Source organism: Muntiacus reevesi, chromosome X, assembly GCF_963930625.1.
Source record: "Muntiacus reevesi chromosome X, mMunRee1.1, whole genome shotgun sequence".
NCBI classification, from domain to species: Eukaryota; Metazoa; Chordata; class Mammalia; order Artiodactyla; family Cervidae; genus Muntiacus; species Muntiacus reevesi.
In genome coordinates this window covers 49,567,998-49,593,970 of record NC_089271.1, presented here as the reverse complement: position 1 = coordinate 49,593,970, position 25,973 = coordinate 49,567,998, and the positions used below count along the sequence as shown (strand labels likewise).

General features: G+C 40.0%; 1 protein-coding gene across 9 annotated transcripts in view; it reads right to left on the bottom strand.

Annotated features, from left to right (window-relative positions):
* FAM120C (family with sequence similarity 120 member C) overlaps positions 1-25,910 on the bottom strand; it is a 146,157-nt gene extending 120,247 nt beyond the window's left edge. For 6 of the 9 annotated variants that reach the window (XR_010660384.1, XR_010660383.1, XM_065914932.1 and 3 more), the window contains exon 1: positions 25,114-25,909. Coding sequence is in view for 7 of the 9 variants with exons in the window: in XM_065914932.1 (XP_065771004.1) it covers positions 25,114-25,821 (708 nt within the window). In the remaining 2 variants the exon portion in view is untranslated. Of the gene's footprint in view, positions 1-25,113 lie in introns of all 9 variants that reach the window. The other 3 variants (XM_065914931.1, XM_065914933.1, XM_065914938.1) reach the window with 2 other exon arrangements.
* Positions 25,911-25,973: the final 63 nt, after the last annotated feature.

Here is a 25,973-nt window from a genome sequence, read left to right as displayed (position 1 = left end):
TCAACAACCATTAAGAAACTAAACTGATAATCACAAAGCTAAGAATAATGTCAAATTAAAAAGTAGGAATAACCCTGGAGTCCAGTGGTTAAGAACCCACTTGCCAATACAGGGGACACTGGTTCAATCCCTACTCCGGGAATATCCCACATGCTGTGGGGCAACGAAGCCTCTGTGCTACAACTACTGAGCCCAAGCTCTAGAGTCTGTGAGCCACAACTACTGAGCCCACATGCTACAACAACTGAAGCCTACACACACTCCAGCCCATGCTCTGCAACAAGAGAAGCCACCTCAATAAGAAGCCTGGGTACTGCAACAAAGAGTAGCCCCCACTCACAGCAACTAGAGAAAGTTTGTATGCAGCAGTGAAGACCCAGTGAAGTCAAATATCAAGCCATCTTTTTTTTAAAAAGTAAGAATAATAGCAATCAAAATCATAGCCAATTCAAGGCAACATTCACAAAGTGGTCTTCCCTCTCAACTGTAGGAGTATCAGTTATCTACATACACACACTGGTAGAGTCTTTGCCATTAAATAGTGCAGTCAAGCTAGAGGTGGTAAATACTGATTCAGAGTTACCAAAGGCTATTAAAGATGCTCATTTTAATTTGTGAATACTCAAGTTTAATACCCTTAAAGTGCTCTTAGGTTGCCAAGAGCCAGCTCATTTCTGTAGGTGAAACTGCCTATCACATATAAGAACAATAACTCAGATTTATTTAATTTGTTGTGGCTCATCTGGGGGCTGACTATTTTGAGCATAACTGTTGTAATCAGCAGAAACAGCAGGAACTTCAGAATTCAGTGGACCTATGCTCAAATTGAAGTGGTGGGGCAAATCCTGGGCAAGTCATTTAACTTCTTCATCTATAAAGTAGAGATTCTGTTATATTCCTACCTAATTGTAAGACTTTGAAATTATTTATATAAAATGTCTAACACACAGGCTCTAAAAAGTCATTATGAAATAAAGTCCAGTCTGTTTATTCTACAAAGATGAATTCTATGGTACATATTACTCTCTGCAGGTCCTCAGAAATATCTGAAACAAGTAGATTCCAGAATAGGCACGTGTTCTACCCAAAGCAACATCTTTTGGATTGAAAAATCAGGAAGCCTGATGAAAGGTAATCTTAGAAATAAGAGGAAAACAGGGATTTCCCTGATGGTACAGTGGTGGTACAGTCTGCCTGCCACTGCAGGGGACATGGGTTCGATTCCTGGTCCAGAAGATTCCACGTGTGGTGAAGCAATGAAGCCTGTGCTCCATAACTACTGAGCCTGTGCACCACAACTACAGAAGGCAGCATGCTCTAGAGCCTGCATGCCCCAACTACTGAGCCCGTGTGCCTAGAGCTTGTGCTCTGCAACAAGAGAACTACTGCAACGAGAAGCCTGTGCACCACAACAAAAAGTAGCCCCTGCTCACCACAAGTAAAGAAAGCCTGCAACAAAGACCCAGTGCAGCCAAAAAGAATAAAAAATGTTTTTTAAAAAAAGAAATAAGAACAGTCCAAGGTAGCTTTTGGGTTACCTTGGTAAGGAAGACAGGAACTGGAGAGATGACAATGATGGTGAGAAACTTCTAAGAGTCCTTGAACTAGGGGCTGCAGCTAACATAAATGAAGATGGTTAAGAAAATCAACCACCAGAAAAAAGTTTTCCCTAAATTACACTATGGGTGTTAACAATATGAACAACTAAAATATTGGAGTCTATAAATTCAAAATTAAAAAGAAAAGTTAAACATAGAAAAATTTAATCATTACATTTTTGCATCTGCTCCTTTGACTTGGAACAGGAAGTCTGATGCTTTTCTAATGTATCAAGAGGTCAATGTTAGGTCTTATATTTTTGTGTTACATAGGTACTAAAGAATTTAGCCTTGAATCCTTTCATTGGGAATGATTAATTTTATCCTATTTCATAATGGAAAACAGCTGCTTTGAAATGTAGGCATTTCCAAATATAAATAGATGTCTTGCATAGTGTTTTTTATATTTAGGATTACTACTCCTCAGATATTTGTAGAATTTTGGCATTTGAATGATATCATGCTTCAATTTCAGTACCACAGCACAGTAAATCAGTATCTCCACTGTCGCTGAATATTCATTGGAAGGATTGAAGCTAAAGCTCCAATACTTTGGCCAGCTGATGCAGAGCCAACTCATTGGAAAGGATCCTGATGCTGGGAAAGGCTGAGGGCAGGAGGAGAAGGGGGCAACAGAGGATGAGATGGTTGGATGGCATCACTGACTCATCCATCACTGGATGGACATGAATTTGAACAAACTCTGAGAGACAGTGAAGGACAGGGAAGCCTGGCATGTTGTACTCTATAGGGTTGTAAAGAGTAAGACCCAACTGAGGGACTGAACAAAAACAACAACAGTAGCTATTCTTTCACACCATGAACATCAATTGGAAAAGGTTATTTTCATAGAATATAAGGTCAGAGAAACTTTTTCTGGAATTCAGTAGACAACTCCACAATTTGGGGAATGTAATTCAGGCCATCATGTTCATTTACTGGAAACCAATTTCAGCAAAGTCAGCCAGTCTATCTCCTGCCAAATGAGTGGTCTTAAGGCATAATTTTGCTAGGAATGAGCAAATACAACCACACATTTGGAAGATATTTCTGAACAACCTTCCTTTTATTCAAACTGAACTGTAATGTCAACCAAATAGGTCAAATATATGATTTTAGTCTTTGCTGGTGTGCTGAATGTCTTTTGGATGCCAAGTAAGTTGTTTTTCTCCAGTATCTTCAGTACCATACCTCAACTAGGTCAATTAATCTCCATAATAGGGCAGATTTCCATGACATGAATCTAATAATTCACTAAGCAAAGTATTCAACTATGTTTGGTGCAAACCAATGTTAATTACCAGTTACGGACATGATTCATTTTGAACATTTTGCATAAAAAATGGAATCTTAAGAAATAATACAATGAACAGCCTTAAGTCTTTGTAAAATGTTTCTGTAAAAGAACTGAAGTTTCCTAAGTGCAACAGTAACATTATTGCAGAAGCACCATTTGTAGTCATATTCATTAATTTTGACCAATCTATACTAAAAATTTCAAGACTTTTCTCAACATAAAAAAATCCAGGTATTTCTAGATGAACCCATCACAAGTCACTCCAAAAGAGTTAGACTGCATCAAAATTATTAACATATAAATTATATATCTAGGTGCAGTTCTCAAACTTTAGGGTGTATCAGAATCAGTTGGAGGGCTTATTAAAACAAATCGACAAGCTTCATTTCCAGTAGGTCTGGGGTAAGGCCTGATAATGTGTATTTATAACAAGTTCCCAAGTGGTACAGTGCTGTTGATCAGGAACCATACTTTGAGAACCACTGGCTAGACACATAGTTAAGTGTATTGTTAAATGTACAGTGTTTATATCTGCTGTAACCAACTGCAATCTAAAACTTTATAATTAAACTTCTTGACACAATTTGTCACAAAAATGTTCAGCCACCAATCTTAAACATCCTGAACAGTATCTACTACTTTTGCAAATGTTTGTTCATGATGTAAAATTCTGCTGTACTCAACACTCCTTTCTTAAATCACTACCTACAAAAAGCTTTTCAAGCCCTGGCAATTTTTTCATGTAATATATAATCACATTTCATGGCAGTATTATTTAATTCTGTCTGTATTCAAAAACAACCTATTGAAATTCCAATCCCTTTTTAAAGTTCTTTTTGTTTCAGCACTCATTCTTGTATACTGGTCATATTTCTTACAATGGTTTATTTTTAAATGGTGTCTCACACTACAGTCTTTCAACAAACACACTGTGTTTAGATACATCATCACTTCCACTAGGAAATAGACTCCCTTTGATTTTCCTTTAAATATTTGTCCTTCTTGTGTAAGTGTTCTCCACTTTTCAGATATGGGTACAAGAAATATTTCATATTCTTCAAAACTACTATAAAGAAAGGACAAGCAAAAAAGAAAACAAAAAATAGTACAAGCACAACAATCAATGGTGTTTTAGTTTTCTATTTTTGTGTAACAAACTACCCCCCAAACTTAGTAGCTTAAAAAGCATTTATTTTTGCATAGTGTCTGTGAATGCGGCTTAACTGGCTTCTTTGGCTCAGGGTCTCTCACAGGCTGTAATCAAGGTGTCAGCTAAGGTTGCAGTCATCTCAAGGCTTGACTGGGAAAGGATCTGCTTACAAGCTCACTCAAGTGGCTGTTGGCAGGATTCAGTTCCCTGTGGGCTGTTGCACTGAGGGCCTCAGTTCCTCACTGGTTGTTGGTTGGAGGCTGTCCTCAGTTACTTGTAATGTAAACCTCTTCATAGGGCAGCCCACAACATGGTAGCTTGCTTCACCAGAGTGATCAAGCACAAAAATCCAAGGGAGAAGAGAGTACAAACAAGATGGAAGTCACAGTCTTTTATAACCTAATCTTGGAAGTGGCATCTCATCACTTTTGCTATATTCTGTTCATTAAAAGCAAGTCACAGTCCAGCCCACACACAGGAGGTGGAGGTAGATTAAACAAGAGTGTGAATACCAGGAGGTGGGAATTACTAGGAGCCATGTCAGTTCAGTTCAGTCGCTTAGTCGTGTCCCACTCTTTGCAACCCCGTGAACCACAGCACGCCAGGCCTCCCTGTCCATCACCAACTCCCAGAGTCCACCCAAACCCATGTCCATTGTGTCGGTGATGTCATCCAACCATTTCATTCTCTCTCATTCTCTGTTGTCCCCTTCTCCTCCTGCCCTCAATCTTTCCCAGCATCAGGGTCTTTTCCAATGAGTCAGCTCTCCGCATCAGGGGGCCAAAGTATTGGAGTTTCAGCTTCAACATCAGTTCCTCCAATGAACACCCAGGACTGACCTCCTTTAGGATCGACTGGTTGGATCTCCTCACAGTCCAAGGGACTCTCAAGAGTCTTCTCCAACACCACTGCTCAAAAGCATCAATCTTCGGTGCTCAGTTTTCTTTATAGTCCAACTCTCACATTCATACATGACTACTGGAAAAACCATAGCCTTGACTGAATGGACCTTTGTTGACAAAGTAATGTCTCTGCTTTTTCATACGCTGTCTAGGTTGGTCATAACTTTCCTTCCAAGGAGTAAACATCTGTAAATTTCATGGCTGCAATCACTATCTGCAGTGATTTTGGAGCCCAGAAAAATAAAGTCTGTCACTGCTTCCACTGTTTCCCCACCTACTTGCTATGAAGTGATGGGACCAGGAGGCATGTAGAAGATGGCTACATTGAAAGGCAAGTGGTACTTGGTCAGACACCATGGAGCAGTACAGACTGCAATAAATGAAGACCATGTGGCTTGACAAAAGGGGCAAGTCAGTGTTGCACGAGGACGATATTTCAAGAGCGGCTAGAATGTTAAAATTCTTGGTAATATTTCACAATTTTTAAAATGTTGGCAACAAATCCATACCTGTTAAAAATGAGTGTGTAAAATACAAGTTAAATGATAGAAGGAAATGAAAAACCATTCAACTAGATGATACCTTAATATTCAATCCAAACCCACAATGTGACTTTAGATCCTGATGAACACTACTGATGAATGAAAATCAATGGAATTCTTTTAAAAAATGTTTGGAGCTATGGGCTGCCAATTTGCCATCCTTGCTATAATCTTTGTGATTTTCTTTGTGGTATAGATGAAAATGCAAAAGTTTTGGTGTCTGAAATGCAAATTGTGGTCCTGCCACTTTCACTATGTCCTTGGGCCTAGGACAAGGGTCAGAGAAAAGATCCTCAGGGCTATTACTGTTAGTATTTTCTTATTTGTCTTTCCTACTAGAATATGAGCTCCTGGAGGATTAGAGTACCACTCCACCTGACTGCAGTGTTCCCTTATCTCACTTTCTTAGTTCATTTTTCCATACAGCACTTACTATACTTTCTAAAAGACAATACACTTTGTCTTTTTATCTGGTTTATTGTTTGTCCTTCCTACCAGAATATAAACTTCATGAGGTAAGATACCTGTTTTTGTTACTGCTTTATCCTCTCAATATTAAACTGTGCCTAGTGCACAGTAGAAGCCCATTAAACATTTATATAAAGAATAAATTCCATTGTTCATAGTACAGAGCACAGGGTCTCAAACAGAATAGGTGTTCAAAAAATGCTAAAAAGCATTCATTGTTCTGATAAGAAAAATGAAGTGAAATGAGGCCAGAGAATGGTAGGCAGATCAAGAAGTACCTTGCATGTCATGTCAAGCTTAAGGCATGAGAGTGAAATGTCAATGTCCAGCTTACTTGGTATACAATATATTTTGTTCAAAGTAATTGAAGCTGTCATTAATATGGCATTTACTATATTGCATATAATGTTCTAAGCACTGTATTTAATTTAATACTCACAATAAAGTCTGTAAATAAGATAAAATAACATAATTAATCTATGTAATAAGCTACTTAGCCCAGGTGGTAGCTATCATTACTAAGACCAAGGGGAAATTTATTCTGTAAGTGCATTGCTAAACAGCTACAAAGCTTACTTTTCCTTAACAAACTGTGGCAATTACATTTGAAATTGAGTAAGTTTCATGGAATGAACCTATAATATTAAAACACTGGCTCTAAATTCTTCCTTATCTGCCTTTCAAAGTCTTCTATAGTAAATGAGTCTATCAACTTACCTCTTTCTCTTTCATTAACCATTATTATATACAATGCGTTAAGCCCTGCAGCAAAATCTCTGCCCTCTTGGAACACAATTAAAAGATAATAGGGACACCCAATATGGATGGGTCATAGTGGAAAGTTCTGACAAAATGTGGTCCACTGGAGAAAGGAATGGCAAAAACACTTCAGTATTCTTGCCATGAGAACTCCATGAACAGCATGAAAAGGCAAAAAGACATGACACTGAAAGATGAACTACCCAGGTCGGTAGGTGCTCGGTATGGTACTGGAGAAGAGTGAAGAAATAACTCCAGAAGTAATGAAAAGATGAGCCAAAGCGAAAACAACGCCCAGTTCTGGATGTGACTGGTAATGGAAGTCAAGTGTGATGCTGTAAAGAACAATAATGCATAGGAACCTAGAATGTTAGGTCCATGAATCAAGGTAAATTGGAAGTGGTCAAACAAGAGATGGCAAGAGTGAACATCAACGTTTTAGGAATCAGTAAACTCAAATGGACTGGAATGGGCAAAATTAATTCAGATGACAATTGTATCTACTATTGGGGCAAGAATCCCTTAAAAGAAATGGAGTAGCCCTCATAGTCAACAAAATGGTCCAAAATGCAGTACTTGGGTGCAATCTCAAAAATGACAGAATGATTTCTGTTCGTTTCCAAGGCAAACCACTCAACGTCACAGTAATCCATGTCTATGCCCCAGTCAGGAATGTGTAAGAAGCTGAAGTTGAATGGTTCTATGACTACCTACAAGACTTTCTAGAACTAACATACATAAAAGATGTTCTTTTCATCATAGGGGAGTGGAATGCAAAAGTAGGAAGTTAAGAAACACCTGGAGTAACAGGCAAGTTTGGCCTTGGAGTACAAAACGAAGCACGGCAAAGTTTTGTCAAGAGAATGCACTGGTCATGGCAAACACCCTATTTCAATAACACAAGAGATGACTCTACACATGGGCATCACCATATGGTCACTACTGAAATCAGACTGATTATACTCTTTGCAGCTGAAGATGGAGATGCTCTACACAGTCAGCACAAACAAGAACGGGACTGACAGTTGCTCAGATCATGAACAACTTAGATCATGAACAACTTATTGCCAAATTCAGACATAAACTGAAGAAAGTAGGGGAAACCACTAGACCATTCAGGTATGACCTAAATCAAATCCCTTATGATTATACAGTGGAAGGGACAAATAGATTCAAGGGATTAGATTTGATAGAGTGCCTAAAGAAACATGGATGGAGGTTCTTAACATTGTACAGGGGATTTCCCTGGTGGTTCAGTGGTTAAGAATTCACCTTCCAATGCAGGGGACTCAGGTTCGATTCCTGGTCAGGGCACTAAGATCCCACATAAATCGGGGCAACTAAGCCTGTGCACAACTAAAGAGAAGACCACAGGTCACAACTAGAGACGCCCGTGCACTGCAGTGAAGGATCCCACATGCTGTAACTAAGACCCAACACAGCCAAATAAATAAATATTAAAAAAAAAAACACACATTGTACAGGAGGCAGTGATCAAGACAATCCCCAAGAAAAAGAAATGCGAAAAGGCAAATTGGTTGTCTGAGGTTTTACAAATAGCTGAGAAAAGAAGAGAAGTGAAAGGCAAAGGAGAAAAGGAAAGATATACCTGTCCAAATGCAGAGTTCCAAAGAATAGCAAGGAAAGAAAGTCTTCCTCAGTGAACAATGCAAAGAAATAGAGGTTAAAGACTAGAGATCTCTTCAAGAAAATTAGAGATACCAAGGGAACATTTCATGTAAACCGGGGCACAATAAAGGACACAAATGGTATGGACCTGACAGAAGCAGAAGATATTAAGAAGAGGTGACAAGAACACAAAGAACTACACAAAAAAGATCTTCATGGTCCATATAACCATGATGGTGTGATCACTCGCCTACAGCCAGACATCCTAATTGTGAAGTCAATTGGGTCTTTGGAAGCATCACTGTGAACAAAGCTAGTGGAGGTGATGGAATTCCAGTTGAGGTATTCCAAATCTTCAAAGATGATGCTGTGAAACAGCTGCACTCAATATGACAGCAAATTGGGAAAACTCAGCAGTGGCCACAGGACTGGAAAAGGTGTTTTCATTCTAATCCCAAAGAAAGGCAATACCAAAGAATGTTCAAACTATACACAATTGCGCTCATCTCACCCGCTTGCAAAGTAATGCTCAAAATTCTCCAAGTGAGGCTTCAACAATATGTGAATCAATAAGTTCCACATGTTCAAGCTGGATTTAGAACAGGCAGAGGAACCAGAGATCAAATTGCCAACATCCATAGGATCATAGAAGGAGGAAGAGAGTTCCAGAAAGACATCTACTTCTGCTTTATTGACTAAACCAAAGCCTTTGACAGTGTGGATCACAACAAACTTGGAAAATTCTTCAAGAGATGGGAATACCAGAACACCTTACCTGCCTCCTCAGAAATCTGTATGCAGGTCATGAAGAACCAACTGTAAGAACCGGGCATGAAACAACAGAATGGTTCCAAATTGGGAAAGGAGTACCTAATGGCTGTATATTGTCACCCTGCCTATTTAACTTATATGCAGAGTATATCATGCAAAATGCTGGGCTGGATGAAACACAAACTGGAATCGAGATTGCCAGGAAAAAAATCAGTAACCTCAGATATGCAGATGATATCACCCTTATGGCAGAAAGCGAAGAGGAACTAAAGAGCCCCTTAATGAAAGTGAAAGAGGAGAGTGAAAAAGCTGCTTTAAAACTCAACATTCAGAAAACTAAGATCATGGCATCCAGGCAAATAGATGGGGAACAATGGAAACAGTGACAGACTTTATTTTCTTGGGCTCCAAAATCACCACTGATGGTGACTGCAGCCATGAAATTAAAAGACGCTTGCTATTTGGAAGAAAAGCTATGACCAACTTAGACAGCTTATTAAATAGTAGAGACATTACTTTGCCAACAAACATCCGTCTAGTCAAAGCTATGGTTTTTCCAGCAGTCATGTATGGATGTGAGAGTTGGACCATAAAGAAAGTTGAGACTGAAGAATTGATGCTTTTGAAGTGTGGTGTTGTTGAAGCCTCTTGAGAGTCCCTTGGACTCCAAGGAGATCAAACCAGTGAATCCTAAAGAAATCAGTCCTGAATATTCACTGGAAGGACTGATGCTGAAACTGAAGCTCCAACACTTTGGGCACCTAATGCAAAAAACTGACTCACTGGAAAAGACCCTGATGCTGGGAAAGATTGAAGAGGGGAAGAGAAGGGGATGATAGAGGATGAGATGCTTGGATGGCATCACCAACTCAATGGACATGAGTTTGAGCAAGCTCTGGGAGCTGGTGATGGACAGGGAAGTCTGGCGTGCTGCAGTCCATGTGGTCGCAGAGTCAGACGCAACTTAGCAACTGAACTGAGTGACATACAAATTTCCAGTCAAAAGGTATGTAAGTTCTAGGGATACAGTGCACATGGCAAAGGAGAAAAAAGAGAATTATAATGTGATATGAAAATACTATGAGAAAAAAAAAATGAGAATTAAAAAAAAGGCACTCTGGCAGCACAAGGTAAGGCATCGTTTACCTCGGCTGGGAAAGATTTCATAGCGACAACATTTTAGCAAGAATAAGTAGGAACCTGTACACAAAGAGTGAGAGTTAAATAAGAAAAGCACTATATAAGAAGACATGGAATGTCTAGAATGTTAAAAAAAAGAAAGTTCAGAATGGTTGGGACCTTCCAATGTTTGGAACAGGTATGGCAAATGTAAGCACCAAGTAAGCTGGAGAGAGTTTCGGATCAGACTGTGTGAATGGCACTGTCTGCCATGCTCACAAGTCTGAGTTTAGTAAGGTTAGGCAAAAAGTCATTGGGTATCTTTGGGCACAGAAAAACGTCAGCTTCTCTGATAGCAATGTAGAAGATGGACTATGGCACAAAGAAAGAGGCAATTTTCACAGTTCAGGTAAGAAATGATGGCAGCCTGAACTACAGCAATGGGGTTGGAAGTAGCTGGACTCAGGAGATATATTTGAGGTAAAGGTGACAGGATCTGGTGACCAAGTGGATAGGATAAGTGACAGGAAGACTGAAGAATTGAGAAGATCCTCATGGTTTCTGGCTTGAATGGATGAAAGATGACATTCATAGAAAAAGAGAACACCCTAAGTAGAACAAGTTTTGGTGGAAAATAATGAACTCCATCTTGGGTATTTTTTAATATAAGTGACCTATAAGATTTATCTTGGATTTTTTAAAATATAAGTGACCTACAAGACAATGAAAAGATGTGTTGAAAGCTTATGAGAGAGGTTGGGCTAGAGAAAAAGAGCCATAGGAATAATCATAATACAGTTAACATTTAAAGGCACAATAACGGATAAGATTGCTCAGAAAATGAATGTCAAAGAATATGGCTACGGCACAATTCATGAGAGCACCAATGCTTAAGGAAGCAGTAACAGGAGGAGAAACAACTAGAGACTTATGTGGGAGAATCAGCACTAAGCTGCATTATGGAATCCAAGAAAGGAAATTCAAAGAAAGGATATCTCATAGAGCATGAATAAAGGGTAAGAATGGAAATGGTTTTGGTGGCTTCAGAATGGTGACATCACATATCAAGTGGCAATAGGCTAGGGAATGGGAATTAATAAAATCTTCTATCTTCAAGAATGATGATGGTTAAAAGGGAAGAAGAGGGATTAAGGGAATCACAAAACAAAGGGGAAGTTTTTATTCTTTAAAGGTTATTTGTATATGCATATGTACTTATAAGTGAAAGAAACCAGAAAGGGAGAGACTTAAAATGTAGGGAAAAAAAGAGACTGCTTCTTTTGAATTCCTATAAAATCATTATATGAGTCACTCACTTGGCACTGAGCTTACACATTTGCTTGTACTGGCAGTACTGTCCATTTAGCAAATGAACATAAGTGCTCAATAAATCTTAAAAAAATTTTTTTATTGCATCAGTGCATATTATCTGGCTAAAAAGTGTGCAATTTGACACAAGAACGTACAAAAAGGAAACCATGTGGTGAAACTGTGGAAACAGACTTTAAGCAATACAAATCCAAGACAGAATTTTATACACTATTTACTGTAAATTTTGTTGTTGTTCAGTCATTTGGTTATGTCTGACTCTTTGCAACCCTATGGACTGCAGCATGCCAGGATACCCTATCCTTCACTATCTCTCAGAGTTTGCTCAAACTCATGTCCATTGAGTTGCTGATGTCATCCAACCATCTCATCCTCTGTCGACTCATTCTCCTCCTGCCCTCCATCTTTCCCAGGATCAGGCCTCTTCCAATGAGTGGGCTCATTGCATCAGGTGGCCAAAGAATTGGAGCTTCAGCATCAGTCCTTCCAATAAATATTCAGGTTTGATTTCCTTGATCTCCTTGCAATCCAAGGAATTCTCAATAGCCTTTTTCTAGCACCACAGTTCGAAAGAATCAATTCTTCGGCACTCTGCTTTCCTTATGGTCCAATTCTCACATCTCTGTATGACTACTGGAAAAACCATAGCTTTGACTAGATGTAAGTGATATCTCTGCTTTTTAATATGCCTCCAGGTTTGTTATAGCTTTTCTTCTAAGGAGCAAGCGTCTTTTAATTTCATGGCTACATACACCATCTGCAGTGATTTTGGAGCCCAAGAAAATAAAGTCTGTCACTGTTTCAATTGTTGCTCCACTATTTGCCATGAAGTGTTTGAACCAGATGCCATGATCTTAAGTTTTTTGAATGCTGAGTATTATGCCAGCTTTTTCACTCTCCTCTTTCACGTTCATCAAGAGGCTCTTTAGTTCCTCTTCACTTTCTGCCATAAGGTTGGTGTCATCTACATATCTGAGGTTATTGATATTTCTCCTGACAATTTTGATTCCAGCTTGCACTTCATCCAGCCCGGCATTTCACACGATGTACTCTGCATGTAAGTACATAATGTACTTTGCATGTAAGTGAAATTAGCACAGTGACAACATACAACCTTGACATACTCCTTTCCCAATTTTGAACCAGTCCATTGTTTCATGTCTGGTTCTAACTATTGCTTCTTGACCTGCATACATGTTTCTCAGGAGGCAGGTCAGGTGGTCTGGTATTCCCATCTCTTGAAGAATTTTCCACAGTTCATTGTGACCCACACAGTCAAAGGCTTTAGCATATCCAATGAAGCAGAAGTAGATGTTTTCTAGGAATTCTCTTGCTTTTTCGATGATCAACTGCTGTTGGCAATTTGATCTCTGGTTCCTCTGCCTTTTTTAAATCCAGCCTGCACATCTGAAAGTTTTTGGTTCACATACTGTTGAAGCCTAGCTTGAAGGATTTTGAGCATTACTTCGCTAGCATGTGAAATGAATGCAATTGTGTGGTAGTTTGAACATTCTTTGACAATGCCCTTCTTTGAGATTGGAATGAAAACTGACGTTTTCCAGTCCTGTGGCCACTGCTCAGTTTTCCCAATTTGCTGACATAATGAGTGGAGCACTTTAACAGCATCATCTTTTAGGATTTGAAATAGCTCAGCTGGAATTCCATAACCTCCACTAGGTTTGTTCATAGTGATGCTTCCTCAGGCCACTTGTCCTCACACTCCAGGATGTCTGGCTCTAGATGAGTGACCACACCATTGGGGTTATCCGGGTAATTAATAGCTGTTTTGCATAGTTCTTCTGTGTATTCTTGCCACCTCCTCTTAATCTCTTCTGCTGGGTCCTTTTCGATTCTGTCTTTTACTGTGCCCATCTTTGCATGAAGGGTTCCCTTGGTATCTTCAATTTTCTTGAAGAGATCTGTAGTCTTTCCCAGTCTATTGTTTTCCTCTATTTGTTTGCATTGTTCACTTCAGAAGGCTTTCTTATCTCTCCTTGCTATTCTTTGCAACTCTGCATTCAGATGGTATATCTTTCCCTTTCTCCTTTGCCTTTTGCTTGAACCCCATGAACAGTACTAATGTCTAGACCAAAGAAAAATCATTTCACTTCTTTGCATCTGTTATTCAACTGTTAAATGAGCAGAAAGGCACATATTTTGTGAGCTTATGTGGGTTAAACAAGATATGTAAAAAGCACTTGCTATACAACCTGGTGCTCAAGAATAGAAATAATTACTATTATGGTAATTTTTCCTACCACTGGTGCATCTAGAAGAGTCACTAACATTTCAGGATGTGTCAATGATTGAGGACAATTAAATAATCAGGAGGTAAGAAGATGGCAGAGAAGTAAGACAGGGAAATTGCCAGTCACCACAAATACATCAAGAACTCATCAATATAAAGAGCAACGCCTATAAAGCAACCTCTAGGCAATAGCAGAAGACTCCAGGCCTCCAGGGGGATAGGTTAAGCTCCCTGGAATGAGGTAGAAGAGAGAAAGGGAGAGATAAAAAGGGAAAAGACAGAGAAACTTCTGGATGGGAGCTTGTGCCCAAGGGAGGGAGGGAATCCTGAAGCAGGAAGAGTTCCTGTGCACTGGGAAACTCCCTCACAGGCAGGTCCAAGGGGGAGATGCAGAATCTGGGAAAACTGACAAAGCAGGGACTTAGAGGGCAGAAAAGAGAAAAAGCCGCACTCCTCAGCCCATAAACAACTCACGGACTGTGGCCCTGAGCAAATGGTGGGCTCAGGGAACTGAGAAGGCCACAGAAGTCCCACGGTGCAGAGGGTGGGCCCAGGGTGACGAGCAAGGCACAGCATACAAACCTCTCCAGCACACACAACCCTCGCAGCTCAGAGGGCAGGCCTGGAGAGCCGAGACAAGTGCACACAAGACCTGTGACATACAGGGCTGGCTGGTGAGACAAAACAAGTGCATGCAAGCCCCAAGACCCAGACGGTGGGTCCAGAGAGCAGAGACAAGTGCACATAAGCCCCAGGATGCAGAGGGTGGTCCCAAGTAGCCAAAACAAGTGAACACAAGCCCTGAGACATAGAGGGTGGGCCTGGTGAGCTGAGACAGGTGAACACAAGCAGCACAATGCAAAGTGTGGGCTCAGGGAGCTGAGACAAGTGTACACAAGCCCCATGATGCAGAGGGTGAGCTCAGGGGCCTGAGGGAAGCCCACAGAAGTCTCTGAAAAGCAGAGTGTACAGTTTGGGAACCAAGAAAAGATCCACATAAGACCCCATCTAGCAAGCTTTGTTTTGCAGTTCAGGGCAGGGCAGGACTGGGGAACAGAAGCACCAGCAAAGATTCCAGGGACAAGTAGGGGGCTGGCGGCAGTGAAGATATGCTGAGAGGGCTTTCATACAGCTGTGGAAATAGATGTGTGTAACACTGCTAAAGCTAAAAGAACTGCCCAAAGACAGAAGGACTGCCCAAAGACATACTGAACCCACGGACACGCCAAAACCTACTAGTGGAAACCGAATTGCCCTTCAGAGAGATGAGATATAGGCACATCAACGAGAACACAGGCACAAGCTCCCCCAACCAGGAAAACATCACAGGAACACTAATCCAACCCCCATCCACTGGGGCAGAATCCACAACCAAGAAGAACTACGACCTTGAAAACTTTTTTCTTATAAATCACAGTTTATTCCACCTACATATTTCTACCTTCACATTAGCCTTTTGTGGTGGTGTGGAGTTTTCCTCTTTGTTTTTCCTGTAAACAAAAAATTCACTTTAAGATTACTTTTTCCTTTTTCACCCCTTTTTTGGGGGATTTCTTGGATTTTGTTTTTGATATATTTGACTGCTTTTCTTATACATCCTTACCAGTTGTAGCTATTCCTAAATATGTATAAATCTTTCACATATGTCTATTTATCTTTGTTTTTCTATTTTGCTTTTCTCTTGTTTTTACCATTTCCACCCTTTCCTTTTCTCTCCCTTTTCTTCTTTTTTTCTTTTCCCTATTTTCCTTCACTTTCTTTTTTTCACCAAGTAAGTTAAATTCTTGAGCTCTCTTTGCTATATTCCCCAGTTGGCACTCTGCTCAGGCTCAGTTTTTCAGATTGAGCATTAGCTAGCTCTGGTTTTAATTGGTCAGTATCATTTTTCATTTCCTTTCTTCACAAAGTCAGTCTCCTGTACTCTTTTCTTTAGAATACTTTGCTTATAACTCTATGTGTGGAAGTGTGTGTATATGTCCAAGTATTTCTGTAATTATCTGCTTGATCAGCTTGGTCTCCTCTCACTAGAATACCGGCAGATGTCACCCCAACAAGAAGTCAACACAAACCACTCAACCTACCTTTCCCTACAAGGGCAAAAACCAACAGGAAGAAGGAATACAATTCTAAAGCCTGGGAAAAGGAGACCTCAAGTGGAGCAAGTTAGAAAAATATCAAAAAGACAGAGAAATACAGCACAAATGAAGAACAAGGTAGAAACTTACAAAACCAAACAAAGAGGAAATAAGCAACCTACCTGAAAGAGAATTCAGAATAATGACAGTAAAGATGCTCCAAAGACTTGAAAACAGAATGGAGAAAATGCAAGAAACAATTAACATAGTTAATACAATTACCAGTACATAGAAGAAATAAAGAATAAGCAAACAGAGATGAAAAACACAATTACTGAAATAAAAATACTCTAGAAGGAATCAATAGCAAAATAACTGAGGCAGACTGGATAGGTGAGCTGGAAGACAAAATGGTGGAAATAACTGCTGAAGACCAGTATAAAGAAAAAAGAATGAAAAGAATTGAGGATAGTCTCAGAGACATTTGGGACAATATTAAACACACCAACATTCAAGTTATAGGGGTCCCAGAGGAAGAAAAACAAAAAGAAAGTCACTGAGAAAATTTTTGAAGAAATTATAGGTGAAAACTTCCCCAACACAGGAAAGGAATTAATCAATCAAGTCCAAGAAGCGCAGAGAATCCCTTACAGAACAAACCCAAGGAGAAAAACATCGAGACACATATTAATCAAGCTAACAGAGATTAAGCACAAAGAATGCTAAAAGCATCAAGGGAAAAGCAACAAGTTAACATACAAGGGGAAACCGATATGATTAACAGTGGATCTTTCAGGAGAAATGTGGCAGGCCAAAAGGGAATGGCAAGATATATTTAAAGTACTGAAAAAAAAAATCTACAACCAAGATTACGACATGCAGCAAAGATTTCATTCAAAATTGATGGAAAAATCAAAAGCTTTACAGACAAACAAAAGTTAAGAGAATTTAGCACCACCAAACCAGCCTCACAACAAATACTAAAGGGAATTACATAGCCAGTGAACACAAGAGGAAAGAAAGACCTAAAAAAACAAACCCCAAACAATTAAGAAAATGTCAATAGGAACATACATATCACTAATTACCTTAAATGTAAATGTATTAAATGCACCAACCAAAAGATACAGACTGACGGAATGGATACAAAAACAAGATCCATATATATGTTGCCTACGAGAGACACACTTCAGACCTAGAGACATATACAGACTGAAAGGATAGAAAAAGATATTCCATGTGAATGGAAACCAAAAGAAAGCCAGAGTGGCAATCCTTATTTCAGACAAAGTAGACTTCAAAATAAAGAATATTATAAGAGACAAAGAAGGACAGTACATAATGATCAAAGGATTGATCCAAGAAGAAGACATAACAGTTGCAAATATTTATGCACCCAACATAGGAGAACCTCAACACATAAGGCAAATGCTAACATGCATAAGAGGGGAACTCGACAGTAACACAATAAGAGTAAGGGACTTCAACACACCACTTTAGCAATGGACAGATCATTAAAACAGAGAATCAATAAAGAAACAAACCTTAAACGAAATATTAGATCAAATGGACCTAATTGGTATCTTCAGGACTTTCCATGCAAATGCAGAGGAATACAGTTTCTTCTCAAGTGCACATGGAACATTCTCCAGAATAGACCACATCTTGGGTCACAAGTCAAGCCTCAGGAAATTTAAGAAAACTGAAATTGTATCAAATATCTTTCTCTGACCACAACACTATGAAAATAGTTATCAAATACAGGAAAAAAAAAAATGCCCAGAACACAAAATCATGGAGATTAAATAATACACTACTAAATAATGAAGAGGTTACTGAAGAAACAAGGGAAAAATCAAAAGATTTCTAGAAATATATGACAACAAAAACACGATGACCCAAAACCTATGGGATTCAGCAAAAGTAGTTCAAAGAAAGAAGTTTATGGCAATACAATTCTACCTCAAGAACCAAGAAATGCTCCGAATAGACAACCTAACTACAACTAAAGCAGCTGGAAAAAGAAGAAAAAGTACCCCCCTAAAAAAAAGTTCCCAAAGTCAGCAGAAGGAAAGAAATCACAAATATCAGAGCAGAAATAAATGAAAAAGAAATGAAGGAAGCAATAGCAAAGATTAATAAAATTAGAGCTAGTTCTTTGAGATGATAAACAAAACTGACAAACCACTAGCCATACTCATCAAGAAAAAAAGGGGAAAAAAATCAAACCAACAAAATTAGAGATGAAAAAGAAGAGGTTACAATAGACAAGACAGAAATACAGAGGATCATAACAGAATATTATGAACAACTATATGCTAACAAAACAGACAACCCAGAGGAAATGGACAGATTCTTAGAAAAGTTTAACTTCCTAAGACTGAACCAGGAAGAAACAGAAATTATGAACAAGCCAATTACAAATGATGAAATCAAAACTGTGATAAAAAATCTCCCAAAAAACAAAAGACCAGGGCCAGATGGCTTCACAGGGGGAATTCTATCAAGCATTTACAGAAAAGCTAATGAATATTTTTCTGAAACTCTTCCAAAAAATTGTAGAGAAAGGAACACTTCCAAACTCATTCTACAAGGGCACAATCACACTGATACCAAAAACAGGCAAAGACAACACACAAAGAGAAAACCACAGGCAAATATCACTGATGAACATAGATACAAAAATCCTCAACAAAATTCTAGCAAACAGAATTCAACAATACATTAAAAGGCTCAAACACCATGATCAAGCCAGGTTTATTACAGGGATGCAAGGATTCTTCAATATATGCAAATCATTCAGTGTGATACACCATATTAACAAACTGAAAGATAAAAACCATATGATCATCTCAATAGATGCAGAAAAAGCCTCTGACAAAATTCAGCACCCATTTATGATAAAAACGCTTCAAAAAATGGACATAGAGGGAACCACCTCAACATAGAAAAGGCCATATATGATAAGCCCACAGGAAACATTTCTCAATGATGTAAAAATAAAAGCATTTCCTTTAACATCAGGAACAAGAGACAAGGGTGTCCACTCTCACCACTATTATTCAACACAGTTTTGAGAGGTCCTAGCTATGGCAATTAGAGAAAATAAGTAAAAGGAATCCAGACCAGAAAAGAAGTAAAACTCACTGTTTGCAGATGACAATGTACTATACATAAAAAACCCTAAAGATATTATCAGAAAATCACTAGAGCTAATCAGTGAATTTAGCAGTCAAGGGATACAAGGTCAATACACAGAAATCACCTGCATTCCTATATACTAACAATGAAAAATCAGAAAGAGAAATAAAGCAATCAATCCCATTCACCATGGCAACAACAAGAACAAAAAATATCTAGGAATAAACCAACCTAAGGAAACAAAAGAACTGTATACAGAAAATTATGAGACACTGATGAAAAAAAATCAAGGATGACATAAACAGATGGTGAGACAGTCCATATTCCTGGGTAGGAAGAATCAATATTGTGAAAATGACTATATTGCCAAATGCAATCTACAGATTCAATGCAATCCCTATCACATTACCAATGGCATTTTTTTCACAGAACTAGAACAAAAAATTTCACAATTCAAATGGAAACAGAAAAGACCCTGAATAACTGAAGCAGTCTTGAGAAAGAAGAATGGAGCTGGAGGAATCAACCTTCCTGACTACAGATTATACTACAAAGCTACAGTCACCAAGACAGTATGGAACTGGCACAAAACAGAAATATACACCAATGTAACAAGATAGAGAGTCCAGAGATAAACCCAGGCACCTATGGGTACCTTATTTTTGACAAAGGAGACAAGAATAAAGAATGGGGCAAAGACAGCCTCTTCAGTATGTGGTGCTAGGAAACCTGGACAGCTACGTGCAAAAGAATGAAATTAGAATACTTCCTAACACCATACACAAAGATAAACTCAAAATGGATTAAAGACCTAAATGCAAGATCAGAAACTATAAAACTCTTAGAGGAAAACAGGCAAAACACTTGATGACATAAATCAAAACAAGATCCTCTATGACTGACATAAATCAAAACAAGATCCTCTATGACCCATCTCTTAATGGAAATAAAACAAAAATAAACAAGTGAGACCTAATTAAACTTGAAAGCTTTTGCACAGCAAAGGAAACTACAAACAAGGTGAGGTGAAAAGACAACCCTCAGAATGGGAGAAAATAAAAGCAAAGGAAACAACTGACAAAGAATTTCCAAAATATACAAGCAGCTCATACAACTCAATGGCAGAAGAACAAACAACCTAATCAAAAAGTGGGGGAAAAGCCTTAAACAGACATTTTTCCAAAGAAGACATATAGATGGCTAACAAACACATGAAAAGATGCTCAACATTGCTCATTATTAGAGATATGCAAATCAAAACTATAATGAGATACCACCTCACACCAGTCATAATGGCCATCAAAAAGTCTACAAACAATAAATGCTTGAGAGGGTGTGGAGAAAAGGGAACCCTCTTGCATTGCTGGTGGGAATGTAAATTGATACAGCCACTATGGAAGACGGTATGGAGACTCCTTAAACTAGGAATAAAACCACCATATGACCAAGCAATCCCAGTCCTAGGCATATACCCTGAGGAAACCAACACTGAAAAAGACACCTGTACCCCTATGTTCATTGCAGCACTATTTACAATAGCTAGAAAATGGAAGCACTCTAGATGTCAATTGACAGATGAATGGACGAGGAAGCTGTGGTACATATATACAATGGAATATTACTCAGCCTTAAAAGGAATGCATTTGAGTCAGTTGTAATGAAGTGGACAAACCTAGAGCCTATTATACAGAATGAAGTAAATCAGTAAGAGGAAATGTATATACCATATACTGACTCATATATATGGAATCTAGAAAGATGGTACTTATGAATTTATTTTCATGGCAGCAGTGGAAAAACAGACATAGAGAACAGACCTTGGACATGGGGAGAGAGGAGGAAGGAGTGAGATGTATGGAGAGAATAACATGGAAACGTACAATACCATATGTAAAACAGACAGCCAATGGGAATTTTCTGTATGACTCAGGGAACTCAAACAGGGACTCAAACTCTGTGACAATCTAGAAGGGTGGGATGGGGAGGGAGATGGGAGGGAGAGGACATTGGTGTACCTATGGCTGATTCTTGCTGATGTTCTACAGAAAACAACAAAATTCTGTAAAGTAATTATCCTTCAATTAAAAATAAAGTGGCAAAGAAAATAATAATCAGGAGCCAAAGCAGCCACTGCTATACTGTATTCTAGACAACAAAAGCACAAAGTGGTGTATGCTCTTGATCAGATTTCTCAAACTTTTACTTATTCATTTACTATCAACATGATTTCTGCAACATCCAAGTACTGTTGTTTAGTTGCAAAGTCATGTCTCTTTTGCAACTCCATGGACTACAGCCTACCAGGGTCCTCTGTCCATGGGATGTGCCAGGCAAGAATACTGGAGTGGCTAGGCATTTTCTTCTCCAGGGGATCTTCCTGACCCATAGATCAAACCCATATCTCCTGCATTAGCAGGCAGATTCTTTACCACTAGGCCACCATGGAAGCCCCTCCAAGTACTATATCCAAGTGCTGTACCCTAATACTTTTCTTTAAGTCAACTTACTTTTTAAAAATTGGCCTCATTCTAAAGAGTTATACCTATGAAACTATGGGTTTCATGTGTTCTATTTTTTTGTAATATATATACACTAACCATTAAAACAAAGTATTCATACCATTAACCACCCACATCATCTTTGAAACCACATTCTAAAACTGCTTTATGGTTGCTCTGAGACCCTTGGGAAGAGATTAGGTAGTAGTGATTTGTGGTTTTACTTAATTTTTCTGCTACTGGCAATGATCACTTACAAAGTTTTGCAGAACATACAAATGAAACCAACCAAATAACAAAATTCATCCCAGTTATACATAACAATGAATATTTTCAAGGGAAGTCCTAAATTGTTTAAACCTAAACAGACAACCCAGCAATTTATCTTTTATTTAATCCCTCTAACTCTATTATCTCTGTCACAAATGAAAATCAGATTGGGAATAAAGGCCGAACTTGTGACCTAGACTCAAGAACAGAACCAAGGGAAGGAGAAATACACTAGTGGGTTTTGGACTGAATCACTAGCATTTCAGTCAAAAGAAATGGAAGGCATGCAAATCATTCAAGTGAAAAACTGTTATCTTCAAGACAGTGAAACAGCCCCCTGAAAATGCAAATCACAATCAGTTATTAACCAACACTTTTCAAGTCTGTGTTAGAAACCAAGAAGTTCTCCATCACTCCAACAACAACAATCACTGACCAGAGCAAGGAGAGAAAACTTCAGTCACTGATTACATCTACAGATATTTTATAGATGCAGTTTGGAGCCAGTCTTAAATTCACCATATTAAGAGCCACACTACACACTTTTAAAAAGTCATCCCTACAATGCATTCTATTAAGATCACTAAGCTCTTCATTGAAGGAAAAAAAGATATCCTGTACCTAAAACAAACAAGTTATTATAGAGACTATGAAAAGATCAAAGAGTTGTTTATAATCTAGCATGGGAAATAAGACATATATTTTGCAAACAGTAGTGCTTATGACTACTGAGAAATTTTCCCCCAACATCTAGTTTCAAAAAACTTTAAACATATAGCAAAGTTGAAACAATTTCATAGTGAACATTAAACTAATCACAACTGAGACTCTACCATTTTTACTACATTTGCTTTACCATCTATCAATCCATCTGCCCAATCCAAGATATATTTTTTATGAACTGCTGGGATTTTAAAAGTCAGGCTATGTGTAATGAAGAATCTTAGTAGGTCATTTTAGGGTTGCCTCTCAATTTTTGCTGATGATGTGCATGAACAAAAAAGTTGGAAAACCACAAACCCACAGTGTTCAACTACCCCGCCAACCTCTAATCAAAATCTATTCAGAGCTCAAAGGTCATTTTATGTCTCCACATCTGTGTCCACTCTCTGAACCCTTTCCAGACCTCTTCAAGGCTCAGTACCAATCTGTGAAACCTCCCTCAATTTTCACACTTTCAACCAGAATTAACCAATACTCCCTACAGGGACCATATTTTTCAATCATGAGCAATTAGTTCACAGTATCTGCAACTTTGTTTTCAGCTTGTCTCGTTTACTAAAATCTGACCTTCTTGAGAGTAGTGATCCCCTTACTTCACTCTGAATCCTCAGCAATCAACATATTACCTAGCCTATAGGTACTCAATGAATAATAACAAACAGCCCCAAACCTGTCTTTACCCAGAAGCCAGAGAAGATTTTAGTTCAATATGCAAATAATTTAATCTGACTGGCACTTTAGAAGGCTTCATCTTAGAGCACTCTTGCTAAGAGCATGAGCTTTGGAGCCAGATCACCTGGGCACGTATCCTAGCTCTGCCATTTATTGCCAGGTGACTATGGGCAAGTTTCTAAACTTCCTGTGCCTCAGTTCCCTAATTTGAAAACGGATAATACTGTTTCACAGGTTATTGTCAGGATCAAATGAGATAATTTTCATTTGATAAAGCACCCAGATTAGCAGCTGGCACACAGTGAGTATTCCATCAACCTTAGTCACTGTTGACAGCAACCAAGTTAATAATGACAATGAGGTAAAAAGTCCTTAAAAGTGGAGTGGTAGCAGTGAAAACAAAGTGTAAGGAATGGCCATGAATGGACGAACTACTGAAAAAATGCCCAGTCAGGAAGGCAAGCAAATGGAGTCCGATATATATATTTCTCCCACTTTGTATTGAGATAGCTCGTGACTGAATTTTTTTAAAAAATTATTAAAAACAGCTATAATCTATCCAGCCTAGGCACAAATTAGATGCTGAGCACAAGAAGTCTAGCATGACTGAACTCTAGACACAAGTTGTATGACCACTGCAAGTTTCTTTATGTGGGTCTTTCAATCTCTTAGCTGAGATTTTCTCCTCCTCATTACTCCAGCACCATTTCCTTAGTTTATGATTCCAGTTCCATGTCGTTTTCTGACTGTGTGCACATCCCCAAGAGCCTTGGTTGGGGAATAGGTTTGTAGTTCCGTCCAACTCAATCCTGTACTATTTTTTTTTTTTTCTTCCTGCCCACCTCCTTTAATTCTCAAGCCTTGCTATTCCCTACACGTAGGAACTTGAAACCTAAGAGTATGGGAAAGCAACAAAGCAACAGCAGTTGTGCCAAGAACTGGGGATGCTGCCAAGCTGTTCTCCAGGCCCCATATGCAGTGACCCCATGCAGAGATTAGACTGGCCCCCATAGGGCCGCACATACTTGATATTCCCATTTGCTTCTGCTTGCTTTTCTTCTCTCCTTTAAAGAAGCCTCTTCCCAAGCATGTAAGTAATTCAAATCCAATTCATTCTTTAAGACCCAGGTGAGGTCCAACTTCAAGGAAGCCTCCTCTGAGCATTTTAGCCCAGATATAGCCCCCCAACACACATACACCATAACAAGTACTATACTTACAATCTTTACCATAAAGCGTAACCACATAACACATTTATACCATTGAATAAATGTTTCATGTGTATATTTTGATTTTCCAAGGGCAGGAACCATGTCTCACATGTCTTCTAAACCCCTTCCTCTTAGTGGGTTAACACTTGTTGAAAAGTGAACTAGTTGGCTTGTCTGTTTGTTTGTTTAGGTTAAGGAAGGATGAGATAAAAATAGGTTGAAATGAAAATGGTTGAATGGACAGATGGGTGCAAAAGAAGCAATGGTTCAAAATTCGGGGAAAAGTTGTAGAAGAAAGGTGTTCAATTAACATGTTTAACTGATCTGCTGCAAGTTTGGAAAGAGACTAACAGAAGAAGGATGTCAACTGCAAAATTTGAAAAGGGCAGCTTGAGGCAGAAAACAGCAGGAGAAAGATGGAGCTACAAAAGACATTCTGCTAAAACCTAGAGACAGGCCAATTGGGTAAAGGGGGTTATTGGGATGACATGGGTAGAGAGATGTGGTTAATGTAGGTGAGCGAATTGGTAGAGGGTGGTATGAAGGGTTGGGTAGATGGATAAAATGGTCAAGGGTATTTAAGCAAGTGGGTTAGCCGACTGGGCGGTGAGTGGGTAGATGGGAGAAAAGGTAAGTGGGTGGGTGGTTAGGTGTTTAGTTGAGAGGGAATAGGTGTGGGGCGAGTTATTTGAGATCCGGCCCCTCCCTCACCTTGACCCGGAAGCGGATGAGTGCTAGCCTCACGCAGTGGCTCAGGCAGGCCGGTGGCAGGAACCAGGCCCGAGGAGGAGGGGTGCCCTTGTTGCCCACGTGTCCCACGATCAGTTGCGCTGTCTGCCGCTCGGCCTGGCACCGACGGCCCCACTCAGCCAGCCGGTCCTTGCCCAGGCCCCCGGGGAACATGACCACCAGCTCCAGGCCGTCGCCGCCGGGATAGGCACAAGCCTGACAGAGCGCTGACAAGTAGCCCAGCATGGCGTTCCATTGGCCGCCACACACCCAATCCGTCTGGTAGCCGCCATAAAGCCGCGGCAGCGCTGAGCCCGCGTCCACAAGCACCCGGGCCCCGGGTAGCGGAGGGGGCGGCGGCGGTGGCGGCGGCGGCGGCGGCGGGTGCAGGCCGGGGTGCGCCTGGCCGTGATGGTGGAAGTGGTGAGCGGGGTGATGGTGCCGAGTCGGCCCCGCGCCCCCGGAGTAGGCACCCAAGGCGGCGGGCGGGAATGGCGGTTGCTGAGGTGCGGAGCCCCTGGCGGCGCGTGGAGCCCCGGGCGCTAGGGCTGCCGTAGGCGGCAGCTGGCGATGCTGGTGCTGCTGCTGTTGCTGGCGCGAGACCGTGCGCGCGAGTTTGAGGAGGTCCACTGGCACCACGGCCCCGGGACAGCGCTTCTCCAGGAACTCTTGGAAGCCCTGGACGCCCATGCTTCGTCGGTGGGCAGATGAGACGGCGGCTGCGCGAGCAGGCTAGGCGCTGATCTGGGCGCGAAGCTGGGGGCGGGCGCGTGCGCACTCCGCGGGGGGCGAGGGGGCGGGGAAAGGATTCCCGAGGGGAGGGGTGAGCTAGAGAGGGAACG